General features: G+C 37.9%; 1 protein-coding gene across 1 annotated transcript in view; it reads right to left on the reverse strand.

Annotated features, from left to right (window-relative positions):
• Positions 1 to 23,242, reverse strand: part of LOC126162998 (esterase E4-like) — a 53,866-nt gene that overhangs the window by 16,001 nt on the left and 14,623 nt on the right. The window contains exons 2-5 of the mRNA XM_049919859.1: positions 19,422 to 19,550; positions 17,586 to 17,745; positions 13,199 to 13,384; positions 1,655 to 1,839 (exon numbers count right to left, since the gene is read on the reverse strand). Coding sequence (XP_049775816.1) covers positions 1,655 to 1,839; positions 13,199 to 13,384; positions 17,586 to 17,745; positions 19,422 to 19,550 — 660 coding nt within the window. The remainder of the gene's footprint in view (positions 1 to 1,654; positions 1,840 to 13,198; positions 13,385 to 17,585; positions 17,746 to 19,421; positions 19,551 to 23,242) is intronic.

Below are 23,242 nucleotides of genomic sequence, written 5' to 3' on the forward strand. Positions count from 1 at the left end.
GCTTACCACTACACTACAACACTCCCATGCTTAATGCTGTTCATTTGTGACTCCTATTCCAGTAGCAATGATGAATTGCAACCTTCAAAAATTTGGCTTCACATAATGTTGTGCAAAACTTTTCTAATGTACCAATCTCTGTGATTATAACATATGTAACACTGAATCCCATCTTGTGCGGAAGGCTCTAGTAGTGTTCGCCTAGTGCCATGTATGAAACGCAGGCATCTCGTGAGTGTGTGGGGAGGGGGGTGTGAACTGACCAATGTTGAGGCAGTTTGGCAACAGCAAATGGTTCGGTTTATAAGATCTGCAAGAATTGTATATTTACAATGAATAAACTATTCACCAGTCAAATGCTAAAAAAGACATCAAAACTAAGTATTTTCAAGGCAAATGTCTTAACATACATGGTGGAGATGTGAACACTGACAGGGAAGACAGAGAGGAAAATCATCATCTTCAAAAACAAAGTGTTTTGAAAAGTTTTTGAACCAATTTTTGAGCATATAATTTTAGCAGAAGAAATAACACAGAAACCTATGCATTGTACAGTGAGGAAGATGTGACGGTAGGAACAAGAAACAGATGGATTGAATGGATGGAACATGTACTGAGAAGGGATGGTAAAAAAAGTGCTACAAGGGAAGCCACAAGGAAGGAGATGCCTTAGTGGGTCAAAGTTGAGATGGCACGATGGAGTCAGAAAAGCTATAGCCAGACTGGGAACTCACAGGAGCATGGATGAAAACCAAAAATGATGGAAGAGGCAAAAGAGTGAGGCAATAACTCAACTTTGGTTCATGTGGCCATGTGGATAAGGTACAATAGGAAACATACTTAAAATAGAAGTGATGAACATTGGCATTATACACAATTAAGATAACTAGACAAATTATCAGAGAGATTTAAAATTGTCAGTTCCCTTTCAAACTATATTAATACAATTAATCTCTCTTTCCTAATATTTATCTTGTTATATGGGGTGCCCTGTTTTCATGCACTATCAGATTTATTTTTATTATTTTAACTTATTTGCTGGATGCCCTTCCCACCTCAACAGTCTTCAATTAACCTATGGGAGAAAAACCATGTCTGTGATTCATGTATACTTTGTTCTGTGTTTTATCATATGTTAGCTGTTTGTCTATGGTATTTTTGGAGGTGGAGATTGGGAACAAGCCTAGAATTCACCTAAACAAGTGTGAAAAACTACACTTAGGCTGGCTGGTGTACCAGACCAACGGTCATTAATCCACTGTACAGCTTCTATCTGGGCCTGGTTCACTTCCCTGTTTCACAAGATACTGCACTGCATGTTAAGCTATACAAGTACATCATTATCTGCACACTTAATAAAAAACAGTCATTTCATCTTGCAGTATATCAAAATGATTAAATCAGTTACACTCTTTTTGCCTACAAACAATATTTTGTAAATATGAATGAAACATATGAGTTCGTGACTTTGTTAAGTATATAACAAAAATAGCTGACAGCAAATGTTTAAAATAAACAACCAGATATGACAGATGTGTGATGCTTCTCACTGCCATTTCCCAGTATTGACAATTTTCTAGTCTATTAGCATGTGTGACAATATAAAATCTTTTGTTTGATTTTATTATGTTCTTAATAAGTACATGACACTTACAAAAAACTGTGGTAGTGTTTCTGCAATCTCTATGGCATCCTTTCCTTTCAGACAATTAACAATCTGCTCTGATGATGTGTCAGGGCAGTTTAGCATTCTTGCTTGCTTCTTGGCTTGTTGTAATGGGTCCTTTATAACAATTGATTGAACAGCTGCACTCATTGCAATTCCTTTATGAAACAAGCCTGAAAAAGCAATTTGTACTTTCAATGATGATTATGTAGCTACTTTAAATATTATTGTAGCACTGAAAAAAACAGAGATGTTATTTAGAAAAGGATCACCTTCTAATTAATAGTAATATTTGCCATGGTGGCGCAGAGCAAAGCAAGTGCCGGAACATAGTTCACTGTATTTAGTCTTAGTTGCACATTACAATGTTTTGATGACTGGTTTCAGATGAAAAGTATCCATTATCAAGTATCAGAAGGTTCTTGTTTTAGGGTGCAAAAATAACTAAGGTCATATGCACCTATGTCAGAACCTTATAATACGAAGGAGAACAAGGAGTTAAAAGCAATTACACATTAAGCCCAATCGACTGAAGGAAAGACAACTAAAAACAGGGACTTGCTCTGAGAGAAAGCACCATAAAATGAGCCATAAGTACAATGGAGGTCCTGAAATAAAGATTAAATGTCCTTTGCCATATTGCTACAATGGATAAAAAGTAAAACGCGGTTGACAGCCTGTGCATCATTCACTAAAGCTGTCAATAGCTCAGGCGGCAAACATAAATTAGAACATAAGTTGTTAAAAGAATGGCATTCTGTCAGGAAATGATACACCATCAAAGGCTGAGGACAATGAGCACAAAGTGGTGGGGAACGAATGGCGATGGCTAAAAAGGCAGTGCCCAAAATGCAACCTAGCTAAAAATGATCTCCTGGTGACGAGAGGGCAGAGAGGTGGTCAGCCAAGCTGTTAGGAAGTTTAATTCCCTGGTGTTTGTTCCCATGAAGGTGTAATGCCGGAAATGCATATCCTCCTATTTCCATCTATTGTACTATAATTTTTTTCCGTATTTTGTTACCTCAAGATATGACATTTCTGTGTCTTTATATATTGTAATTGTTTTACTATTTGTATATATATATTTATGCATTTATGTCAATGTATAATCGGTTTGTTTTGTAATATTATTTGTATTTTTATGCTGGGTCTTGCCTAGGGAAAACTATGCCCTCGAACGATTACATCGATAGGTCATGGAGGACCAAGTGTTTAGGATCTTTGGTAGTGTAAACTCTGCCGCGTGGAGTGCGGGCAGAGCAGAGAGAGTCTGGCTGGAGGAGGGCAGTGGAGCAGGAGTGTTGGGTGATGCTCCCGCGAGTTGCCACACTTTCGGGGTTTGGCGGCATGTAATTGCGCTCGAATTGCTATGATAGTTTCTGACACGGTGTCGCGGACAGGAAGCATTAGCTGGCGCACATCAAGAGCCCGTTTCGCCTGGTGACCGTGTCAAGAAGAAGGTGTGCCTACATCCAGCTTCTGCAACAGCGACGGCCGACAATGAGTGACTGTCGCCACCTCCTCGATCGACGGCTTCAAACCTTCAATCAACCAACAAGGAAGACTGGAAGCGCGTAAAGTTTTAGAACTGTACGGCAGACCTCAGCTTTTCAAACTGTTCCATTTTCGTAACTATAATTACAGCAACTTAGCAAGAACATTTGTTGCTCATTGTCCCAATTGCATTACCAAGCAGGGTCCCTTCCTTTTCCGGAATGAACCTGAGTGTCGTTGAAATTCAAACGCCAGCATTAAAGTAATTTTATTCCATTTCACTGCTATAATTTCAAAGATCAGTTAAAGTATTCATAGCTGGCTACAATATTTAGATTACACAAGCACAAATTATGAGTGCAAGTTTTGTTACCATATTTTAGCTTACCTGTGACTACAGCTCAGCTTGGTACATACTAAATTTTACTATTGTTAATTGTTCAGAATCATTAAATTCAAGTTCAAAGTTAAATCTCTTATTTCTAAATTGCGTAGATTCAAGTAGTTTTTGAAATGATTGTTGGGGTAGCCCAAGGCTAACCATATTTTATTGAATTTGGTAGTGCTTCAGAAACAAAGCTCACTATTAATTTCAGTCACTAAATTAACTTTCAATTTTCCGGTTTTATTAATTCTTTTGCTAAATTAAGTCAGAGTGTAGCGAAATTTATTACTTCTGACAAACTTTCAGTTTTCACACTACACGTGTCAACCTTCAGTTGCCACACTTCTAGTGCTATTTATACGTGCAATAACCTTTCTTTTTCAGTTACTGTAGTAATTGTCCATAGGACTGGTGACCATAATTTTCCCCAAATCTCAAATATCTAATTACCGCTAGTTAATTGTTAACGTAATGACCACACATTTACTTTCTTTATTAACTTTACCCCTTTTCAAAATTAATTTCCACCAGTTTCATTTGCATTTTTTCTTTCATTTAGATGTAACCCTTTCCTCCCTCTTTACCGACAGATTAACTTTGGTGACGATTGCTTTTCCAAATTTCCATTAGGTACACACAGTTTAATTTTTCACTGTCATTAAGGTCAATAAGTGAGGGGGAGGTTACAAAGGGAAGACCACTAGTCATGCCAAAGTGACACCACCTGCTGACAGATGGCAACGCACAGTTCATTGGATGGAATGGAAGAAGTAGTGGGCTGAGATACAAGGACTGCAACATTGGCAGCAGTGTCAGTGGCCTCATTCCCTGTAGGACTGACATGACCAGGGACCCACATAAACATCACAGTGATTCCATCAAGAGTGAGCAAGTGAAAGCACTCCTGGACTCGTTGCACTAAGGGATGGACGGTGTACAGCACACACAGGTCCTGAAGGGCTGAGAGTGTTGGAGCAGATGACACAGTTGAAAAGCCTATGTCGCCAGATGTACTGCTTGGTCTGATACAGGACGAAGAGCTCTGCTGTAAGTAATGAGCAGTGTTCCAGAAGGTTACACCGAAAATCATCGGTGCCAATGACAAAGGCACACCCGACACCACGGTCAGTCCGAGAGCCATCAGTGTACACAAAGGTACTACCACGAAGTTCTGTGTGAAGGTCAAGAAACTTATGGCGACAGAGCAAGTTTCAAGTGGCATCCTTAGGAACCGAATGAAGTCCAAGGTGAACAGGAGCCACCACACAAAATCAAAGTGATGAATGAGTCACACCCACTGGGAAAATGGCAGGTAGCATGAACTTAAGCTGCCAAAGCAATAGCTGAAAGCAAACTCTAGAAGGTAACAGAGAAGAGGGACGTGCCCTATACACAGTGGTATGACAGCAGGAGTTTGACAGCTTCTGCATACAGACTCTCAACCAGGCTAGTGTAAAAGATGCCAGTGCCAAACAGATTCCATGATGGTGGATTGTATTTAGACAGCATAAAATGGACGGACATGCAGACGCATAAATGAAACACCCATAGTCTATTTTCAAATAAACAAGGGACAGTACAAATGGAGGAGGCTGGTCCAATCTGCTCCCCAGAGAGTATCACTGAGGACACACAGGACACTGAGGGACCGTGTATAGTGTTGGCCAGGTAAGACACATGGGAGGATCATGAAAGTTACCTATTGAGCATGAGCCCCAGGATTTTCGTAGTTTCAACAAACAGAAGAGCAACAGGCCCACGACGTAAAGACAGTGGAAGAAACCAATTGCGCTGCCAGAAATTCATACAAACTGTTTTGTTAGTGGAAAAATGAAAGCCATTGTCAATGCTGAAGACACCGCTCAATGAGACAAGTCTGTGGAGAACTGCAATAGATGGCAAAATCGTCAACGAAAAGAGAGCCGGAGATGCCTGGTGGGAGACACGCCATAACAGAGTTAATGGCGATAGCAAAGAGGACGACACTCAGGACGGAACCTGATGCAAACCATTTTCCTTGGTAAAGGTGTCTGAGAAGGCAGAACCCACATGTACCTTGAAAACTCTGTCTTTTAAAAATTCTTGAAGGAAGCCCCATGTGTAGAGAGTACAGAGGATATCAGTCCTCCAGCAGGTGGTGTCAAAAGATGATGAGGCCACCACTTTGTCACAGAGATATCTCTGTGATGAAATAATGGTTTCATCAGTATTTGCATCTTTATATTATCTGACTGTTTACTTCAAAGTTCAGTTCAAACTGAATTTTATAACTGTTTACTTTAGATACACTGTCCCAGAAGATAATTCCATAAGACAATGGGGAGTGAATATATGCAAAATAAGCTAACTTTCTTGTCTTTAGGTCGACATATTGAGAGGTGCTTCTTATGCTATAACAAATTGAACTGAATGTCTTGATTAGTTTATCCATGTGTTGACTCCATTTTAAATTACTGCCTATTTAGACCCAAAGGAATTTTACAAACTGTACTTCATTCATTGTATGGCCATTAATGTCTATTCTGGTTCTAAAAGATCATTACGCTATTTTCAAAGTGCATAATATGAGTCATTGTGAGAGTAACAAACTGTTAGCTGTGAACCATTTTTAGGCCTGTTCAGCTATCATCGAAGTTGTATCTGCTAAGGGAGTTTGAACCCTTGGTTAGTATGCTTGTGTCACTAATAAACATTACAGTTTTTGAAGTGTCCTTTTAAGTCATTAGAAGATAAATAAAGGTAGCTTAGAAACAAGAGTGGATCCAGTACTGATCCATGTGGTACATCACAGGCTTTGGCAAGGCAGTAGAATATACCAACAGGACAATTTTTCTTGCTTAGCTCTATTAGCACTTCATTTGTGGGGTCTTGTATTGCTTTCTGTGTGGACAACCCTTTATGAAAACCAAAGGGAGGCAGTTAACTGGTTTTGCTAAGTAAAATAAAATAGTATGCTATCGTAGGCACATTGTCACATATTGCACCATTTATGTAGCCAGTCAATGGAAATTGGGGTATTTCCAGATAGACTAACACATATGATACCTCTGCCAGTCCACAAAAGGGGAGTGAGGAATGTAATATCTAACTATTAGTTCATCTCTCATTGCTTGTGTTCTCAAAGATATTTGAGAGACAAGTGTATCATAGGATTTATAGCCATGTAATTCAAAATAGCTCAGTGACATGTGCACAGTTAAACTTTCATAAGGAATTCTCCACAGAGAGAGCAATATTTAGCTAGACAGATGAAACTGCAGGTGAACTAAATTTCAAAAGGTATCCAGTGGTGATCCTTGGTGACCTTGCTAAGGCAATTGTCTTTGTAGACTATAACACACTGTTAAAAAGCTTCCACATTATGGCATCAGAGGCTAGCCTTTAACTTGGCTAGAATATTATTTACACAAAAGGAAACGGAGAGTGTTCTTAATGGAGGCAGATGTAACAATAAACTCAGGGGAAATGCAGTCTCCCAGGGTTTGATCCCTGGGCCACTGATTTTCTTAATCTATGTTAGTGATCTACCAATTATAATTAATGACAGAGCTGATGATACAAGTATCCTGATCAAGGTGCCCAACTCCACAGTGCAGGATACATCCCTGACAGACAATTACCAAGTACACAAATGGTCGCAGCAAATAGCCTAACCCTAAATTTTTCAAAAACTAGTCTGTATGGTTTCAGGCAACAAATAACACACTTTAAGTTTCTGAAATGGATTTAACAATCAGAAAATTAATGAAACCATGCATACAAAATTCTTAAGCAATCAGACAAACAGTCTTTTAAAATGGAAGGAGCAAATCGATCAGCTGGTCAAGAAACTTAACTCAGCATGCTTCACACTGAGAACCATTTCTCACTTTGTTGACAGTGAAATATCATGTTATCAGATTTTGCATATTTCCATTTTATACTCTTCTGTGGCTTAATCTTCTGGGGAAATGCTGCAAGAGTTGAAAATGTCTTCAAAGTTAAAAAAATGAGCAGTGAGCTACATTTATGGGGTCTCTGACAGAACATCCTGCAGGGGCTTTTCAAATAACTCATGATATTTGCTATTACAGGTCAATCAGTACATATACTCACTGATGATTTCTGTAGCCAACAACATGAAATTATTTCAGAAACACTGTGACATTCATAGTCATGGCACAAGACAGGTGACAGATTTCCACCAAGCCTCTGCAACTATCACAAAAATATGCAATGGAGTAACTGAGTCAGGAATAAAAGTATACAATAATCTCCCCATCAGTATAAAAAAGGAAATTAATAACATACAGGTGTTCAAAAGGAAACTAAGAACATGCTGCACATATCAAACTTTTGTAATAAAATTAGTGAATTCTTAGAGTTACTAGGCATCCTTTAGTGTAAGAACAAAGAAAACAACTTAGTAAAAAGATACTTTTAAAAGGAAAAAATGTGACATTTTTACTTAAGTCATAAAGATATAATTTTATATTTCAAATTAAATGTTGATTATAAAATGTAAATTATTTGTGTTATTAGAATAAAAATGTGTACTTTTATTTATTCTACATGCTTAAGCTTACAATTAAATTTATGCCAGTAAAATTCTGGCTGTAATATTACATGCAAACCTTGGTTCTTAGAAACCAAGTAAAATAGTTTATATGTGACATATAAAATGCACATGCAGTACTGTATTATTTCACTTGCTTTGTCCTATATTACTAGTACACCATCTGTACAATATGTAATCAACAGGACCAAATAAAAATCAAATCAAGGTTTCAGCTCAAACTGTCCTATTATTACATGTTCTTCCTTTCCAAGATTCTTTCCAAGGAAGCCTAAATTAAAGGTGATCTCACTGAGCCCAACATTGGATTAGATATGCTAGTCACCAGTACCTAGTAATCACTTCCCAAGGAGTTCTGAACTGAGTTTGACAAACTTTTCAATAATTAAGTTCTAACCAATTTCAGTTCATCTAAGAATGGCATATAATGGCAATATCTGATTTAATATGTTGTTATAACTTACATTATGGGTTGAGTTTTAGAAATGTAACTTGGATTTCTAGTTTCATGTGCCACCTAATATCAAAATAGTGTCAGCAGTGTAGTTTAAATGAGAATACTAACATCCTATAGTTTCAAATTAGGCCATTGCCTCATAAAATAGTAGGATTTTTTTCACCCCTCCTCCAGTTTTCAGGAACTTTTAATTGATTCAGTGAAACCATACATTAAATATAATTTCAAAGAGACTCAATCTATTCATTATTATTCCAGTGCTAGTAAAGAAAATTTGTTCCATGTTCAGAAAATGATTGAAGAGAACACCTGTATTAGCTACCTGTAAATCAGCAGTTTCAGTGCATTCTTCACACTGCAGCTTACGTAATAGCCTTTATGTGACTACAGTCTGCAGCTAATGGATGTTTTGCCATATATTGTAGGAACAGGCAGATCAGTTAAAAATTGACAATGAAATGTAACTGTATCAACATGACAAAGAAATGCAGAGGCAGTGATGCATCTCTATCTTAGTCACAGTAGAAGACAGAAGTACAGAGAGGTAAGGTGGGGAATGTCTTCGTAGACAGCCACAAGAGTCAAGGAGAAGTGCCGAATACTAGCTCTGTATGAGAGGTCATCCCACCATAACGCACTTACTCATTCACTTTTGTTCTCTTTTTAAATGTGAAATAAACCACTTCTGTGCATAATTTTGAGTTCCTAAAGCCAAATGCATCTACTTTTGAAAAGTTCTGGAACAGATTACTGAAACAGAATTTTTATTATATATTTTGAACACATTAATTATTTAAAATGACCAATTTCAGTGTAACATTAACCATTCTCAGATCTGACTATATTAGTTATGAGAGTAAACCATCCAGCTATCAGCAAAATGTACATGCTACATCACTGGTTAAAATAGTGACTATGTTATGCTTTGATGTAGTGTGCAAATTTTTCTGATAATTGCATGGATAACTCCTCGATGTATCGGTAGATAGATCTTAGGATGGTTCATGGTGAACTGAATCTGATGATTTAAAAAAAATTAATGCAATCAGGACAGACCATGGAAAAGCTGTTTTACAACCAGTAATTGTGGATTTTATCAAAGGACCATATGGTCATTTTTTGCAAATTTCTCTGAGAAAATGTATCAACACGTCCTTGAGAGATATTTCTCGTGGTGAGTTCTGTAGAGGCTAGTGTGAAAATGAATAGATGAATTAGTGCATCTACTTGAAAGAGGCTTCTTTCAGAAGAGGTAATTAAATATTTTTATGAAGTATTTATTACTTTCTAAAATGTTCATAATGATCCTACAGTGATACAGTTTTTAGGCCACTTGATACTGTAGAATCTTTGTAAAATGGAGCGTACAATAAAATTGGGAAATTTGGCCATAGATCAAAGCAAATCAAGATGACTTTTCCATTATATCATGTGAGACCTTGCACCTGTTCAGGTATATCACCAACAATGAGCTACTGATTTCTGTGTTCTTACTAGCTACAAACTTGCCATATATCTCTTTGACAACATGCTATTTTGCATTAAAATAATAATAATGTGGCTCTCACATTGACAGCTCATTTTATCTGATGTGTTATAGTGAACTCTACTGGAACACCTTCATAGTGTTCAACTAAATGATGTATATACAGCAAAGACAGTATGCATGTAAAATCATAGTTCGTAATCCTCTGTGTGAACTTGAATGTATTTTTCCATTTCGATTATTTTGTGGGATAAATATTTAGGCAGGAGTAATAGGTTGTGTGGCTCTTCTTGGAAGCTATGGTTTCATAATTTTAACACTAAAACTTCTCCATGGTGCCCACTGCCTGTCTTACAACAGCTGCCGCTGGAGTTTAGTCAGCGTCTCTATGATGCTGTTGTACTTATAAAACAAATTCATGATGAAACATGGTGCCTTCCTTTGGGTCTTCTTTATCTCCTGTATTAATCCTATCCTGTAAGGACCCATTCATTTAAGTGGGATTTTGTTAAGTGACCTCCTTTATGGGTGAAATACATTACCCTACAATGTTTTCAATGAATCTCAGTGTGACACCTGCCTTTCCTGCATTTCGTTTTGTGTGGTCATTCTACTTAAGTTTATTCTGGACACAAAATTCCCAGATATTTTATAGTTATTCCTTTTTCCAGTGATTCATTGCCAGTAACGTGTTCAAACATTAATGGGCCGGCCGGTGTGGCCGTGCGGTTAAAGGCGCTTCAGTCTGGAACCGCGTGACCACTCCGGTCGCAGGTTCGAATCCTGCCTCGGGCATGAATGTGTGTGATGTCCTTAGGTTAGTTAGGTTTAGGTAGTTCTAAGTTCTAGGGGACTGATGACCACAGATGTTAAGTCCCATAGTGCTCAGAGCCATTTGAACCATTTTTTTTTTTTTTTCAAACATTAATGGGTCTTTCCTACTCTTTATGTGTGGTTATCTTGAGGACCATCTACATCTGTACACTGCATACCACTGTGTGGTGCATAGCAGAGGGTCTTCCCATCGTACCATCTAGTAGGGCATTTTCCTGTTCCTTTTTTTGTCAGCATCCAACCCCTTGCACTCAGCTTCAGTCATCTGCAGATCTTCCTGTATTTTGCTGTAGTTTTGTACCTATGGGATTTTTCTGTATACATGAGCATCGGTGAACAGCCTCATGGATCTTCTGATGTTTTCATGACTGATAATGTCTCCCCCATTATGATCAGTGTGCTGTGTTCTAGCCCGCATCTCGTGGTCGTGCGGTAGCGTTCTCGCTTCCCACGCCCGGGTTCCCGGGTTCAATTCCCGGCGGGGTCAGGGATTTTCTCTGCCTCATGATGGCTGGGTGTTGTGTGCTGTCCTTAGGTTAGTTAAGTTTAAGTAGTTCTAAGTTCTAGGGGACTGATGACCATAGATGTTAAGTTCCATAGTGCTCAGAGCCATTTGAACCAATTTTGCTGTGTTCTAGATGTGATGAAGATGTCAATCCAACCACAGACCTAGTCTGATATGGCTCATATTTGCTTTTGATGTGGCAGTGTTGGACAGTATGAAAGTCTTCTGCAAGTTACGGGATACAGTATCAATTTGGGTACCATCTTCATCTCATTGATGAATAGAGTGAGATGTATTTCACAAGAGTGCTGCTTGTGGAATCGATATTAATTAGCACAGAGGGGATTCTTGGTCTCTAGCATATATCATGTTCCACATTTCTGCAAACAATTTATTTAAGTGACATAGGCCTTCTGTTTACATTCTTGAAAACAGGAATGATCTGTACTATATCGCAATCCCTTGGCTTGCTTTATTACTCTAGTGACCTACGAGGAACTGCTGCTAGAAGAGAAAGAAGTTCTTTCACATGATCTACATGTAATCATATAGATATCCCATCAGGCACAGTCGACATTTCTCTGTTGAGCAATGTTAGTTGATTTTCTGTTCAGCAGTCACTTACCTACATGTCTGTCATTTCAGAATCCATTCAACAATGTGGAAGAGGAACAATAGTACAATTCCACAGTGGAACAATTTTGATAGACCAAATTAGTGCCAGTGTGGTTATTGGTCCTCAAAACTGCTGTCAGTAATATGAAAAATGCTGTACTTTGACCTTGTTGTGATTAAAAAAACATAATTTCATTTTATTTCAATTTCCATTTCCAGATTTCTATTCAACATGGTACTCTTTTTTTCCCTGCATTTAAAAAACATTTAGTCAAGTTCGTGATTTGTACGAGGGTAAGTCAATTATTATCTGCAATTTAGTTATATTTTTGTTTATTTTGGTAACACAGTAATTTTACATTGATGATGCATGCTTTGTTTATTTGTTATTATATCTTTGCAATTTTCAAGCTGCTGTGTTAGTTTTGTTGTTACTGCCGTGTTATTAATCATGGCTACTCCGCTGTCTATTTGCATCAAAGGAGAGCAATATACAGTGATCCATTTTTGTGGTCGGAAGGCATATCAGGGGCCAAAAATCATCGAAGACTTTTGGTACAGTACAGGAACAGTGTTTTGCCACAACGTAGTGTCCACGACTGGATTGAAAAATTCTGAAATGGTTGCACAAGTGTTACACACGTTGAAGGAGCCGGACGACTGTTTACCCCCACAAATTAAGAAACCATTGAGCATTCACATGAAATGATTCTCTTAGACAGACAATTAACTATTAACAAAGTGGCACATCATCTGCAAATTACTTATGGTTCTGCCTATGAAATCATCCTCAACATACTTGGGTTTCATAAAGTTTGTGCAAGATGGGTCCCAAAATAACTCACGCAGTTGCATAAACAAATGCACTTAGACACTGCTAAAATGCTCCAGAAACTGAAGTTTGAAGTACTGGATCATTCTCCATTTAGTCCCGATCTTGCCCCTTCTGACTATCACTTGTTTGGTCCACTCAAACAGGCATTAAGGGGCCGTCGATTTGCCTCAGACGAAGCAGTGAAAGAAGCGGTGCATTCCTGGCTCGCAGATCAACAGAGAACCTTCTTCTACGAGGGCATCAGGAAGCTTGTACAACAATGGACCAAGTGCATTGAAATACCAGGAGACTACGCTAAAAATGATGTTCTTGTAAATTTCGTACTTACTACCTTATAATATCAGTGTTATGATAATTGCTATATACCTCTAGACATTGGAGACAGCATGTGCAGATATACACTGATGGACCCTGCACTGTAACCACTGACTGTCACATTGTCTGGGTCACCTCCAAACGAAGCAATATTCTGCTGTACCCATTTGAGAGCCATCACCTGATCCTTAAATCCATTGTTCCCGGGAAGAACTGAATCTCCAGTGCTTAAGAAACCTGTAATGTGATTACATGTAGTCCCAATTTTTATAATCAACAATATTTTATGTATATTTAAACATTATTTAGAGAGTCATACTACTTCAACATACAAAGAAAAAAATTATTCACCAGCCACTGAATGATCAAAGAGCAATAAAGAAGCAATTTTTATTATAAACTTATCAACAGCAACACACAGTGGCAGCACTCACTATCTTTCATATAAGTCTTTATTTGCAAAATCCTACAGTTGTGGCATCCATCCTAAAATATTGCTCAAGTTCAAGATACTGAATATATAAAAATAACAGCGGCAGGAATGGTTAAAGGTTTGACTGACCGATGGGAGAGCATCATATTGATACTGAAAACCCTGAGCTGTCTGATCCTCAAGGTAGATGCCAACTATCTCATGAAAACTCATTTACAAAGTTTCAATAACGAGCATTAAGCAAGGAAACTATGAATATACTGCAAACACCTCTCTTGCTCCCATAGGAACCATGAAGACAAGATTAGACTAATTACCGTGCACTTAGAGGCTTTTTCTCTGCAAACCACATTGAAATGCATGACAGATGGTATGTCCTACTGTACCAGTTATTAGGGTTTCTTCCTGTTCCATTCACATATGTAGTGCAAGAAGAACGATTGTTTGATGCCTGTGTGCACGCTGTAATTATTCTAATCTTCTTCTCATGATCCGTATGTGAGTGCTACATAGGGGGTTGTAGTATATTCCTAGAGTCATCATTCAGAGCCAGTTCTTGAAACCTCATTTGTAGACTTCCGTGGGGTAATTTAAGTCTATCATCAACAGTTTCTCAGTTTAGTTTCTTCAGCTTGACTGTAACATTCTCCATTGGCTCAGACACATCTGTGACCACTCATGCTGCCCTTCTCTGTATATGTTTAATATCCCCTGTTAGTCCGATTTGGTATGGGTCCCACACATTTGAGCAGTATTCAAGAATGGGTCACACAAATGATTCGTAAGTGCTCTCGTTTGTAAACTGATTGCACTTCCCCAGTATTTTATCAATAAGCCGAAGTGTACCACCTGCTTTACCCACAACAGAGCCTATGTAATCATTCCATTTCATATCCCTACAAAGCGTTACAATCAGGTATTTGTATGAACTGGCTGATTCGAACTGTGGCTCAGTGATATTATGGTGATGATATATATTTTTCATTTTGTGAAGTGCACAGTTTTACATTTCCGAATAATGAAAGTAAGTTGTCAGTCTTTGCATCCCTTTTAAATCTTTGTCACAATCTGACTGCTGAATATTCATGCAGCTTCTTTCAGACAGTACTTCATTATAGATAACTGCATCATTTGCAAAAAATCTGAGATTACTATTAATATTGTCCACAAGGTCATTAATATACAATATGAACAGCAAGGGTCCCAACTCACTTCTCTGGGGCACACCCAAAGTTACTTGTGCATCTGATGATGACTCCGCATCCAAGATAACATACTGCGTCCTCCCTACCAAAAACTCCTTAACCCAGTCACAAATCTCACTTGTTACTGCATATGTTCAAAATTCCGACAATTATGGTATGTGTTATACTGAGTCAAATGCTTTTTGGCAATCAAGAAATACTACACCTACCTGACCACCTTCATCCAAAGCTTTCAGTTTCTCATGTGAGAAAAGTGCGAGTTGGATTTCACATGATCGATGTTCTCAGAATCCATGCTGGTTGGCATGGAAGAGATACTGTTTGAGATACTTCATTATGTTTGAACTCAGAATATTTTCTAAGATTCTACCACAAATCAAGTGTCAAAGATACTGGATGGCAGTTTTGTGGATCACTCCTACAACCCTTCTTGTAGACATGTGTTATGTGTGCTTTCTTCCAACTTCTGGGGACAATTTTTTGTTCGAGGGATCTATGATAGATTATAGTTAGAAGAGGGGCTAACTCAGCCACAAATTCAATATAGACTCTGATAGGAATTCCATTGGGCCATGGAGGTTTGTTCAATTCCCGTTGTTTCTCAATATCACTGGCATTAGTAGTGATTTCATTCATCTTATCAATGGTACAAGGGTTAAATTGGGGCACTTCTTTGCAGATATAGATATAGGGGTAGAATGCTTAACAAAGTTAACACTCATAATTTTGCTTAACATTTCTCTAGTATTTCAGTGCATGTACTTGATGTACTTTCTGATACAAAACATGTTTATACACCTTGCACTTGTAGTGATAAGGCTATAAAAATGAGAGTAAATCATATTAAGCATTGATGTGGGATTTTGTACATGAAAACTAAGATGCAAGTTAGTGAAACTGTGTAACATAAAGCCACTGTTTACATAATACTTCTTCTGCACCTTAAGCCCCACCAAGAATTTTCCAGTAATACGTGAATCATTTGTTTCTGTTTTCTGTCCATACTATTATAAACACACACATCATCAAAATTCACTCTTATGTGCAGGAGCATGTTTAAATTACCTTAATGATTGAAAATCCAGAATACATACAGTGATCCATAGTAAGTTCTGCAGGTGGCAGGTCAAACCGGTTTGCAGAATGGCTATGCATGATAAGTTAACACTGAATATATTCCCTAATGCTTCTATATGCAGAAATCAATGTTTTTAGTAGTACTAAAAAACTATGGGCTTCTGTATAGAAGCAATGAGCCAAAAAATGTTTACAGTTTAAAATAGTCAAATAAAATAATTGTGTGTTTCTCAAGTCTGGTCATTAGGTAATTCAGAAACTGTAAGGTCAGTTAAGTGTAGCAGACTGATTTAAAAGAGGAGCCTGAGCTGAGATTGAGAATTTACATATTTTGCAAATTATGCATTTATAACCATGCTAACAGTGTTGAAGTCTCTTGCCATTTTGGAAAAAATATATTAGAGTGAAGTCTGGAACAGTAGATGGTGAGCAGACATCAATATTCACTGTGAAACTAATGTGCAACAGAGCTGTGGTACTAAACTAAGGATTTTATAATTGTGAATATCCATTTGCTTTTTCTTTAATGCAATACAGCGGTGATTGTAACATGGAAAATCTAGGCTGGAATGTAAAAATCTTGTGAAAAGCATAGTTACTGCTCACCGTGTAGAGGAAATGCTGAGTCGCAGATAGGCACAATAAAACGACTGTGGGAAAATGGGCTGTCAAAAAGAGGTCTGCATTGAAAATAGACAAAAAACACACACATGAGATCACTGTCTCTGGCAGCTAAAGCCCTTATTATACAGCGAGTAGCAGCTGTCCTTTTCATAATATTGTTACAGCTGAGATTCTGCATGGCCTGGATTGGTAGGTTTCAGGAGATGTGGAACTAGATATCTACACACAAATCACTTCTGTAAAGGGCTGCCGGTTTGTGGGCATGGAGCTGTTGCCCAATAATGTCCGGGATATGTTCCAATGGGTTCATAACAGACGAACTTGGTGGCCAAGGCATCAACGTGATACAATATTGCAGTGCCTGTGAGTACAGGTTGTAGACACATGGCTGACAACATATGGAAGTTTGGGTCTGCCCATGAATAGTGCTCAGATTGCCCAGTTGGTGTGGCAACCATCCAATATGTGGGAAATCTGGGTTTAAGTTCCAGTTCAGCACAAAATTTCATTGTGTCATTCCATTATACAGCTGGTGACATTCGCAACTGTGCGTACGTTTCATGTATATCAATGTGAGTTTACAGTCATGCTCCTCAAACCACTGGAGCATGATTCTGGTCTTGTGACATGATCGGTTTTCCTGCTTTAAGAAGCCATCACACTCAGGGAGGACATCAATCATGAAGGAATGCTGCAGGTGGTGCACAATAATGTTCAGGCAGTCCACAGCTGTCATGGTGCCTTTTTATTACTAACACAGATCCTGTGGTGCCCCTCTTGGATGACAGTGTAATCCAGAAAAGCCCACTTAACCTATTGAGCAAGGTAGTGCAGTGGTTAGCATACTGGACTTGCATTCAGGAGGACAACAGTTCAAACCCACGCCGGCCATCATGATTTAGGTTTTCCATGATTTCCCTAAATCACTTCAGGCAAATGCCAGGATGGTTCCTTTGAAACTATCAATCTCTCTCTCTCTCTCTCTCTCTCTCTCTCTCTCTCTCTCTCTCTCTCTCTCTCTGTGTGTGTGTGTGTGTGTGTGTGTGTGTGTTTTTACACTTAGTTAAAGGAGAATATGCTGTTCCTGGGGACAGCTTACCTAAAGCCCCAAGCCTGTAGTTGAGAGTCACAAGAACTATATCCTCATCCAAGAGGTACTGAGGTCCAAACAGGTCACTTGTTCCTCTAAATAGATAGAAGGCACCAGGATGCAGGAAGATCATTACTGGTCTCTTTGGGTTTCCAGTACTGTCTGGCAACTGGAATTATAAAAAGGTGTATACATTAATAAATGTCATTTCTGTGTGTCTACATTAATTATTATGAAATACAAACAGACTGTACAGTTATAACCATTTCCTTCATTTGACATAAGCTGTGCTAAACTGCTCATGCTTTCATTTTCATTATAACCATGCAGAATATTTTATTGGAATCTGTAACAATGATCAAAAGATTATGCAGTCTGCAAAAAAAGCTTATTACTAAGCATATTGTAGAAGAATTATTGAAGACTTTGTGACTATGACTTATGTCTGTACATTGTGCAAAATTCATATGCGAGTCAGCTGCTTTCAACTACAGTTGCGATTATGCCTATTAAATCTCTCAGCATGATATTTAAATCAGTCTTCAGAAGTGTTGCACTATTTAGTTCCATTTGAATAAAAACACAACCAACTATCACTGCAGTTTGAAAAGTGAAAGAAACAGAAATGGATGTACAATCAGCTGTCATTCCACACAAGAAACAATCTTACCCCTAAAACAACAGCTAAAAGCAATACAATTTGCATCAGACATTTAATGTGTAAATACTAAAAGTTTGCTCAAAATTGGAGATATAAGTTACATGAGGAACTAGTTAGGTGAGTAATTAGATCAGAGCCCACATAACCCCAGCAGGAAAATACAGAGTGATCAGAATCAGTCTGAAAAGCTTTTAAGAGTATTGCAGGGGAGGTTTTTCTGAGAAATAATTGTTAAGAAAAATATCAATACATTGTAACGTTTCTGAGTTATTTAGCATTCAAGTTAGTCAATCAGGTCACTGTGTGCACAAATTCAAGCAGCCTGCTGCATACTGTTAGTGTCAGTTGTTCTCGTTGCATAGATGATAGCACACAAGGCTGTTCAGTCTTTGCCTCAGGTTCAATCATTATTATGTCCAATTCTTGTATCACTCTCTTCTTCGGCTGTTGGAACTAAACAAAGAACATGTTTGGCGACACTGTCTCTTGCAAGCCACTTGAATTTGTGCATGTAACAGTGTGATTGGCTAACTTCAGTGCTAAATAACTCTAAAATGCCACAAGTATCAAATTTTTTTTCTTAACTATTTTTTCTCAGCACAACCTCCTGTGAAACACTCTACAAGATTTTCAGACTGTTTCTGACCAGCCTGTCTATCACACCCATTGATACTCCTCTGATTGACACCAATGGTGGATGAAACAGTCCCTGACAATAAATACAGTTAGTTTATAATATGAAATGGCATTCAAATTGCTGGGTTAGGAGTAATATGAGGTACAGAAAAGGTCTTGAAGTTCATTTTTCTTCAGCCCCCTTAACCTAAGGCTTCAGTAAGTTTTTCATTTATGCATCTCATACACCTCTTTCTTTTTACTTTCTTTTTCTTACTGGCTGCCTTTCTGAGGTTATGAAATACCTTCTAGCTCCAAATGCTGAATGTTTTTGTGTCCAGCTTCACTGGTCCTGTGTTAGCAATTGGTGTTAGTTCAATACGTAGACCAACATTTATCAGAACATATCCTATAACGCAGACAGGAATCCATCATTATGTAATTAGTGGTTCAATGTTTGCATCTGAATTAATGAAACATGTTGCAACAAAAACTTTCTTTAACATGTTATTGTTACATATTTTCTACAGCAGGTAGCAATTTTCTATCACAGATATAGTTTTACTTACCTTTGTAGTGTATACGTTGAGAAACAAACAGTCTTCAGAGGTTTCATTGGTGTTCTCTCTCTCAGGACATCTTGCTCCATCCTTTGTGGCATCTGTTACACCATCCCATGGGTTCAGTGGCACTGGAGGCTAAAAATTCAGATAAATGTGATAAATTATCCTCAACCTTTATTTTGCTTGTCTATGTTTAGTGTTATTAATTTCTAAAGAGGACCAAATGATACAATCAGTGATGTATGAATTCAAATATGATTATGTTTACAAATGAAAATTATTTTTAACAAATGTAGCAATCATGGCTGTCATAAAATGACAAAAAAATCATGTTTGTTTTAGTTTTTAGTGTGAGAGTTAAATGAACTACACTACCTCTGACTTGTTGAAGATATTTGATAGATGTATAGAAGATTGGATATTGATGCCTAAAACGAAAAGAATGAGACAGAGAGTGGGAGAGATCTGAAGGTTTGTTTGACCACCACACAGCTTTACTAGGGCACAGTCCTGTTTGAGATGGTATGTTTTGTCTTCCTCCAACCTTTGAATGATTTATACACCCAGATATAAGGGGATCGACAGTTTAATGTGAACTCCAAGGAATGGCACAACTTGGCGTCTTTCATATTAACAAATGATAACCAGAGGTGAAAGAAGTGAAAAGTTACAGAATAAACTCTAAGAACCTTTCAGTTTAAATCTGACAGTCCACTGAACTGAATTATATATAATTATAAACATGATAATAATATTAAAACTGGAAATTTTCATTAGCTTACACACTGTCTCTGAAAAGCACAGTGAAATGCATCTGTTACTGTCCCAGTGCTGCTGAATTTCTCTTTAGCTATATCTTACATGCTTTAATATTTGTTTAATTATACCGGTTTTGTCCTCAAGGTTATGTCAGACACTACAAACTGTTGTTAACTAGTTGTTTAAAATATATGAAACTTTATGAAGATTTAAAAGGCATAATTCTGTTAGGACCTGGTTACTAAAGCTGTCCTAATTGTCATCTAAACAGGCTGACCTTGAAAAGTTTATTCAGGAATTATGTTCAACTATTATTAAATGAAAAATATTAATAGAGGATTTTCTCATACATTTTTTGATGTAGCAAGGGATCGTGTGTACATTATTATTCCATGCATTATGCCAGATTATGAAATGGATCATGCCGTTATTTAGTACACAGAAAGATCCGTGATAAAGAGAGGAAAATAAAACAACAATACATTTATGTATTCTCTATTTCATTCAGATTGTTGCCAGCAAAGAATCCTGAGCAGGCAAAACTTTTATACCATATTAATTAAAGAAACTCCATATCTGAAATTAAATATGAAGCAACTGTGCCTGGGTGAACTGGAACATGAAATACTAAAATATTACCAACTGGCATTGGAGACAGTGTGCTAGGTCAATTTATGCAACCCTGTGGTACTGAATTATTTAAAAGTCACACAGAGACTGACCAACCACCAAATGGCAATATCAGCTCAAGACTTGGAAGCCTGCTGTCACATGATCATCACATGTACTGGTCATTAGATTCAAGGTGCTTAGGCTTACAACCACTTGAGACTGGTGTGGGAATAATTCTATAACTCTGAAAAGTTTCAAATGTTCTCCTAGAACCCTTCAAGGCCTGGCAGGCTGTGTACCATGTACTGGGTTACCTGAAGGCCTGCAGCATTCATTCCTTCAGACATCATGTTCCATAAATCCCATCATGAGAGAGAGCCTTCAGAGTTGCCCAATGAATCAAGCTATATGTTAACAGGCACCACTGTCAACTTCCGTAAAGTATACTAATGATAAATTTATGATTAGTGCTAATCTACTCAAACTGATAATATGGTAATTATTTTCAGAGTACTTTAAATGTGAGTTTCAAGAGGAAAACAGCCACTTCGGAAAAAAGCCACTGCACCTCCTCCTCCTATATTCCTCACTTGCAAATTTCATCTGATAATGCCATTTGCTAACTCCTGGTAGATTAATATACTAACTCTGGTGAAATAATATTGTGATTATTGCAACATGAAGTTGGGCACAATAAAACAATTGCTTTGGGAACAATAAATTGCAGAACTTGAGGTTCCTTAGAAGGACCTCTCTGGGTATCTTTGCTCACTCAGAGACCAGAGAGGAATCATTTTAGACAGACTTACCAAAGATTCCTCAATAGTTGAAGACTAATGCCCCATTGCTCTCCTTAGTGTCATGTTCAAGCTCCTGCAGAGACTCACCCTTGACAGAATCTGTTCAGACATCAACAAACATGTCCCTAAAGAGCTAGCTGGGCTTAGTTCAGGAAGAGGATGTGACCAAAGGTGCTAACAATAGCAGCTCATATCAAAAACGGCTTTGAGAAGAAGAAGAGAAACATGATGGTCATCTTAGATCTAACTGCAGCCTATGATACCATCCTACATGACAGACTCCTACCAAATTTATTGTCATTCTATGTCAGAAACTTACCACTGTAACTGGCAAAATTTCTTCAGTTGCAGGTTCCTCAGAGAATTCTAAAAGTAGAGTTTACAAAATAAATGATGGTATCTTACAAGGTGTTTTGGCTCAATTCCTTTTTATTTGTTTAGATACAATCTTCCATGAATGAAAGCCAGGAAATTTATTTACATCAGTTGTATTGCTTTGTTGACTCAGGATCGAAGCTTTATGGAGGCTGATGGAACACTAACAACAGACCCAGATATGTTGGGTGGATACTTTAAAAATAACTCGCTCTGAACAGCCTCTCCAATGGAAATGAAGAACACATTTCATGCACTGCAATCACAGACTAGACACTTTTTTTTCACAATAAAAGTGTCTACATTGTGATTGCAGCATAAGATATGTGTTCTTCATTTCCACCCAAACATATTGCCTCACACCACAGCATGAGTACCTTACAAGACTCTTCAATATTTCAACACTCCAAAATATCTAGATATGATCCTACACATGTCTTTGACATACAAAATTCATCTCAGGACTATGAAATCAAAAGTAAGAATAATATGCTCCAGAAGTTAACATGAATCACCCGGGGTGACAGTGAAACAGTCCTCAGATCATCAGCCTTAGCTCTTTCATACTAAGTTGCAGAATACTGCTATTTCACCTGGCTAAACAGTGCTCCCAGAAAATAGTAAGACACAAGCAATGCACCACATCACAGGATGTACTTTTCACACAAACACACATTGGTGACCAATTCTTGGTAATATTCCACAACCATTCATAAGAAGACAACCATCATTGCTGAACATGTGGATAAGAATAAAAAACAACCCACAATTACCAGTTCATCAGAACTTTCATTGTCAGAAACCCAACGACTGAAGTCTATAAAACCATTGTGGTGCACAGCAATCAGCTTGTAGGACAGACATTTCAACTTGCAAGATGCCTGACAGCAAAGACTACCAAATCCACTGGTTCATCCCTCAACCGTTAGGTATAAAACTCAGTGGGACCCAGGGCAAGTAAGGCTAGCAACCTGCTTCCCTGGTACTTTAAATATAATGCTGTCAACAATCAGAGCAAAATGCCTCGTACCTTTGGAGGTGACAGAGTCCCACCTCTAATTGAAAAACCAGGGACTCCTAAGATACGACTTGGCAAATGAATGGTAACAAGATGGGGAGCTATTATTATCAATGGGAGCTACTCTGGGAAAAAGGTAGAGCTGGCAGAGGATGCAAGTAAGATGGGGTTGGACATTTTAGCTGTTAGTGACATTTGGGTAAGGGGTGAGAAAGAAGAGGAAGTGGGAGAATACAAGGTCTACCTGTCACGACTCAAAGCAG

This window comes from Schistocerca cancellata, chromosome 2 (assembly GCF_023864275.1).
Source record: "Schistocerca cancellata isolate TAMUIC-IGC-003103 chromosome 2, iqSchCanc2.1, whole genome shotgun sequence".
Lineage (NCBI taxonomy): Eukaryota > Metazoa > Arthropoda > Insecta > Orthoptera > Acrididae > Schistocerca > Schistocerca cancellata.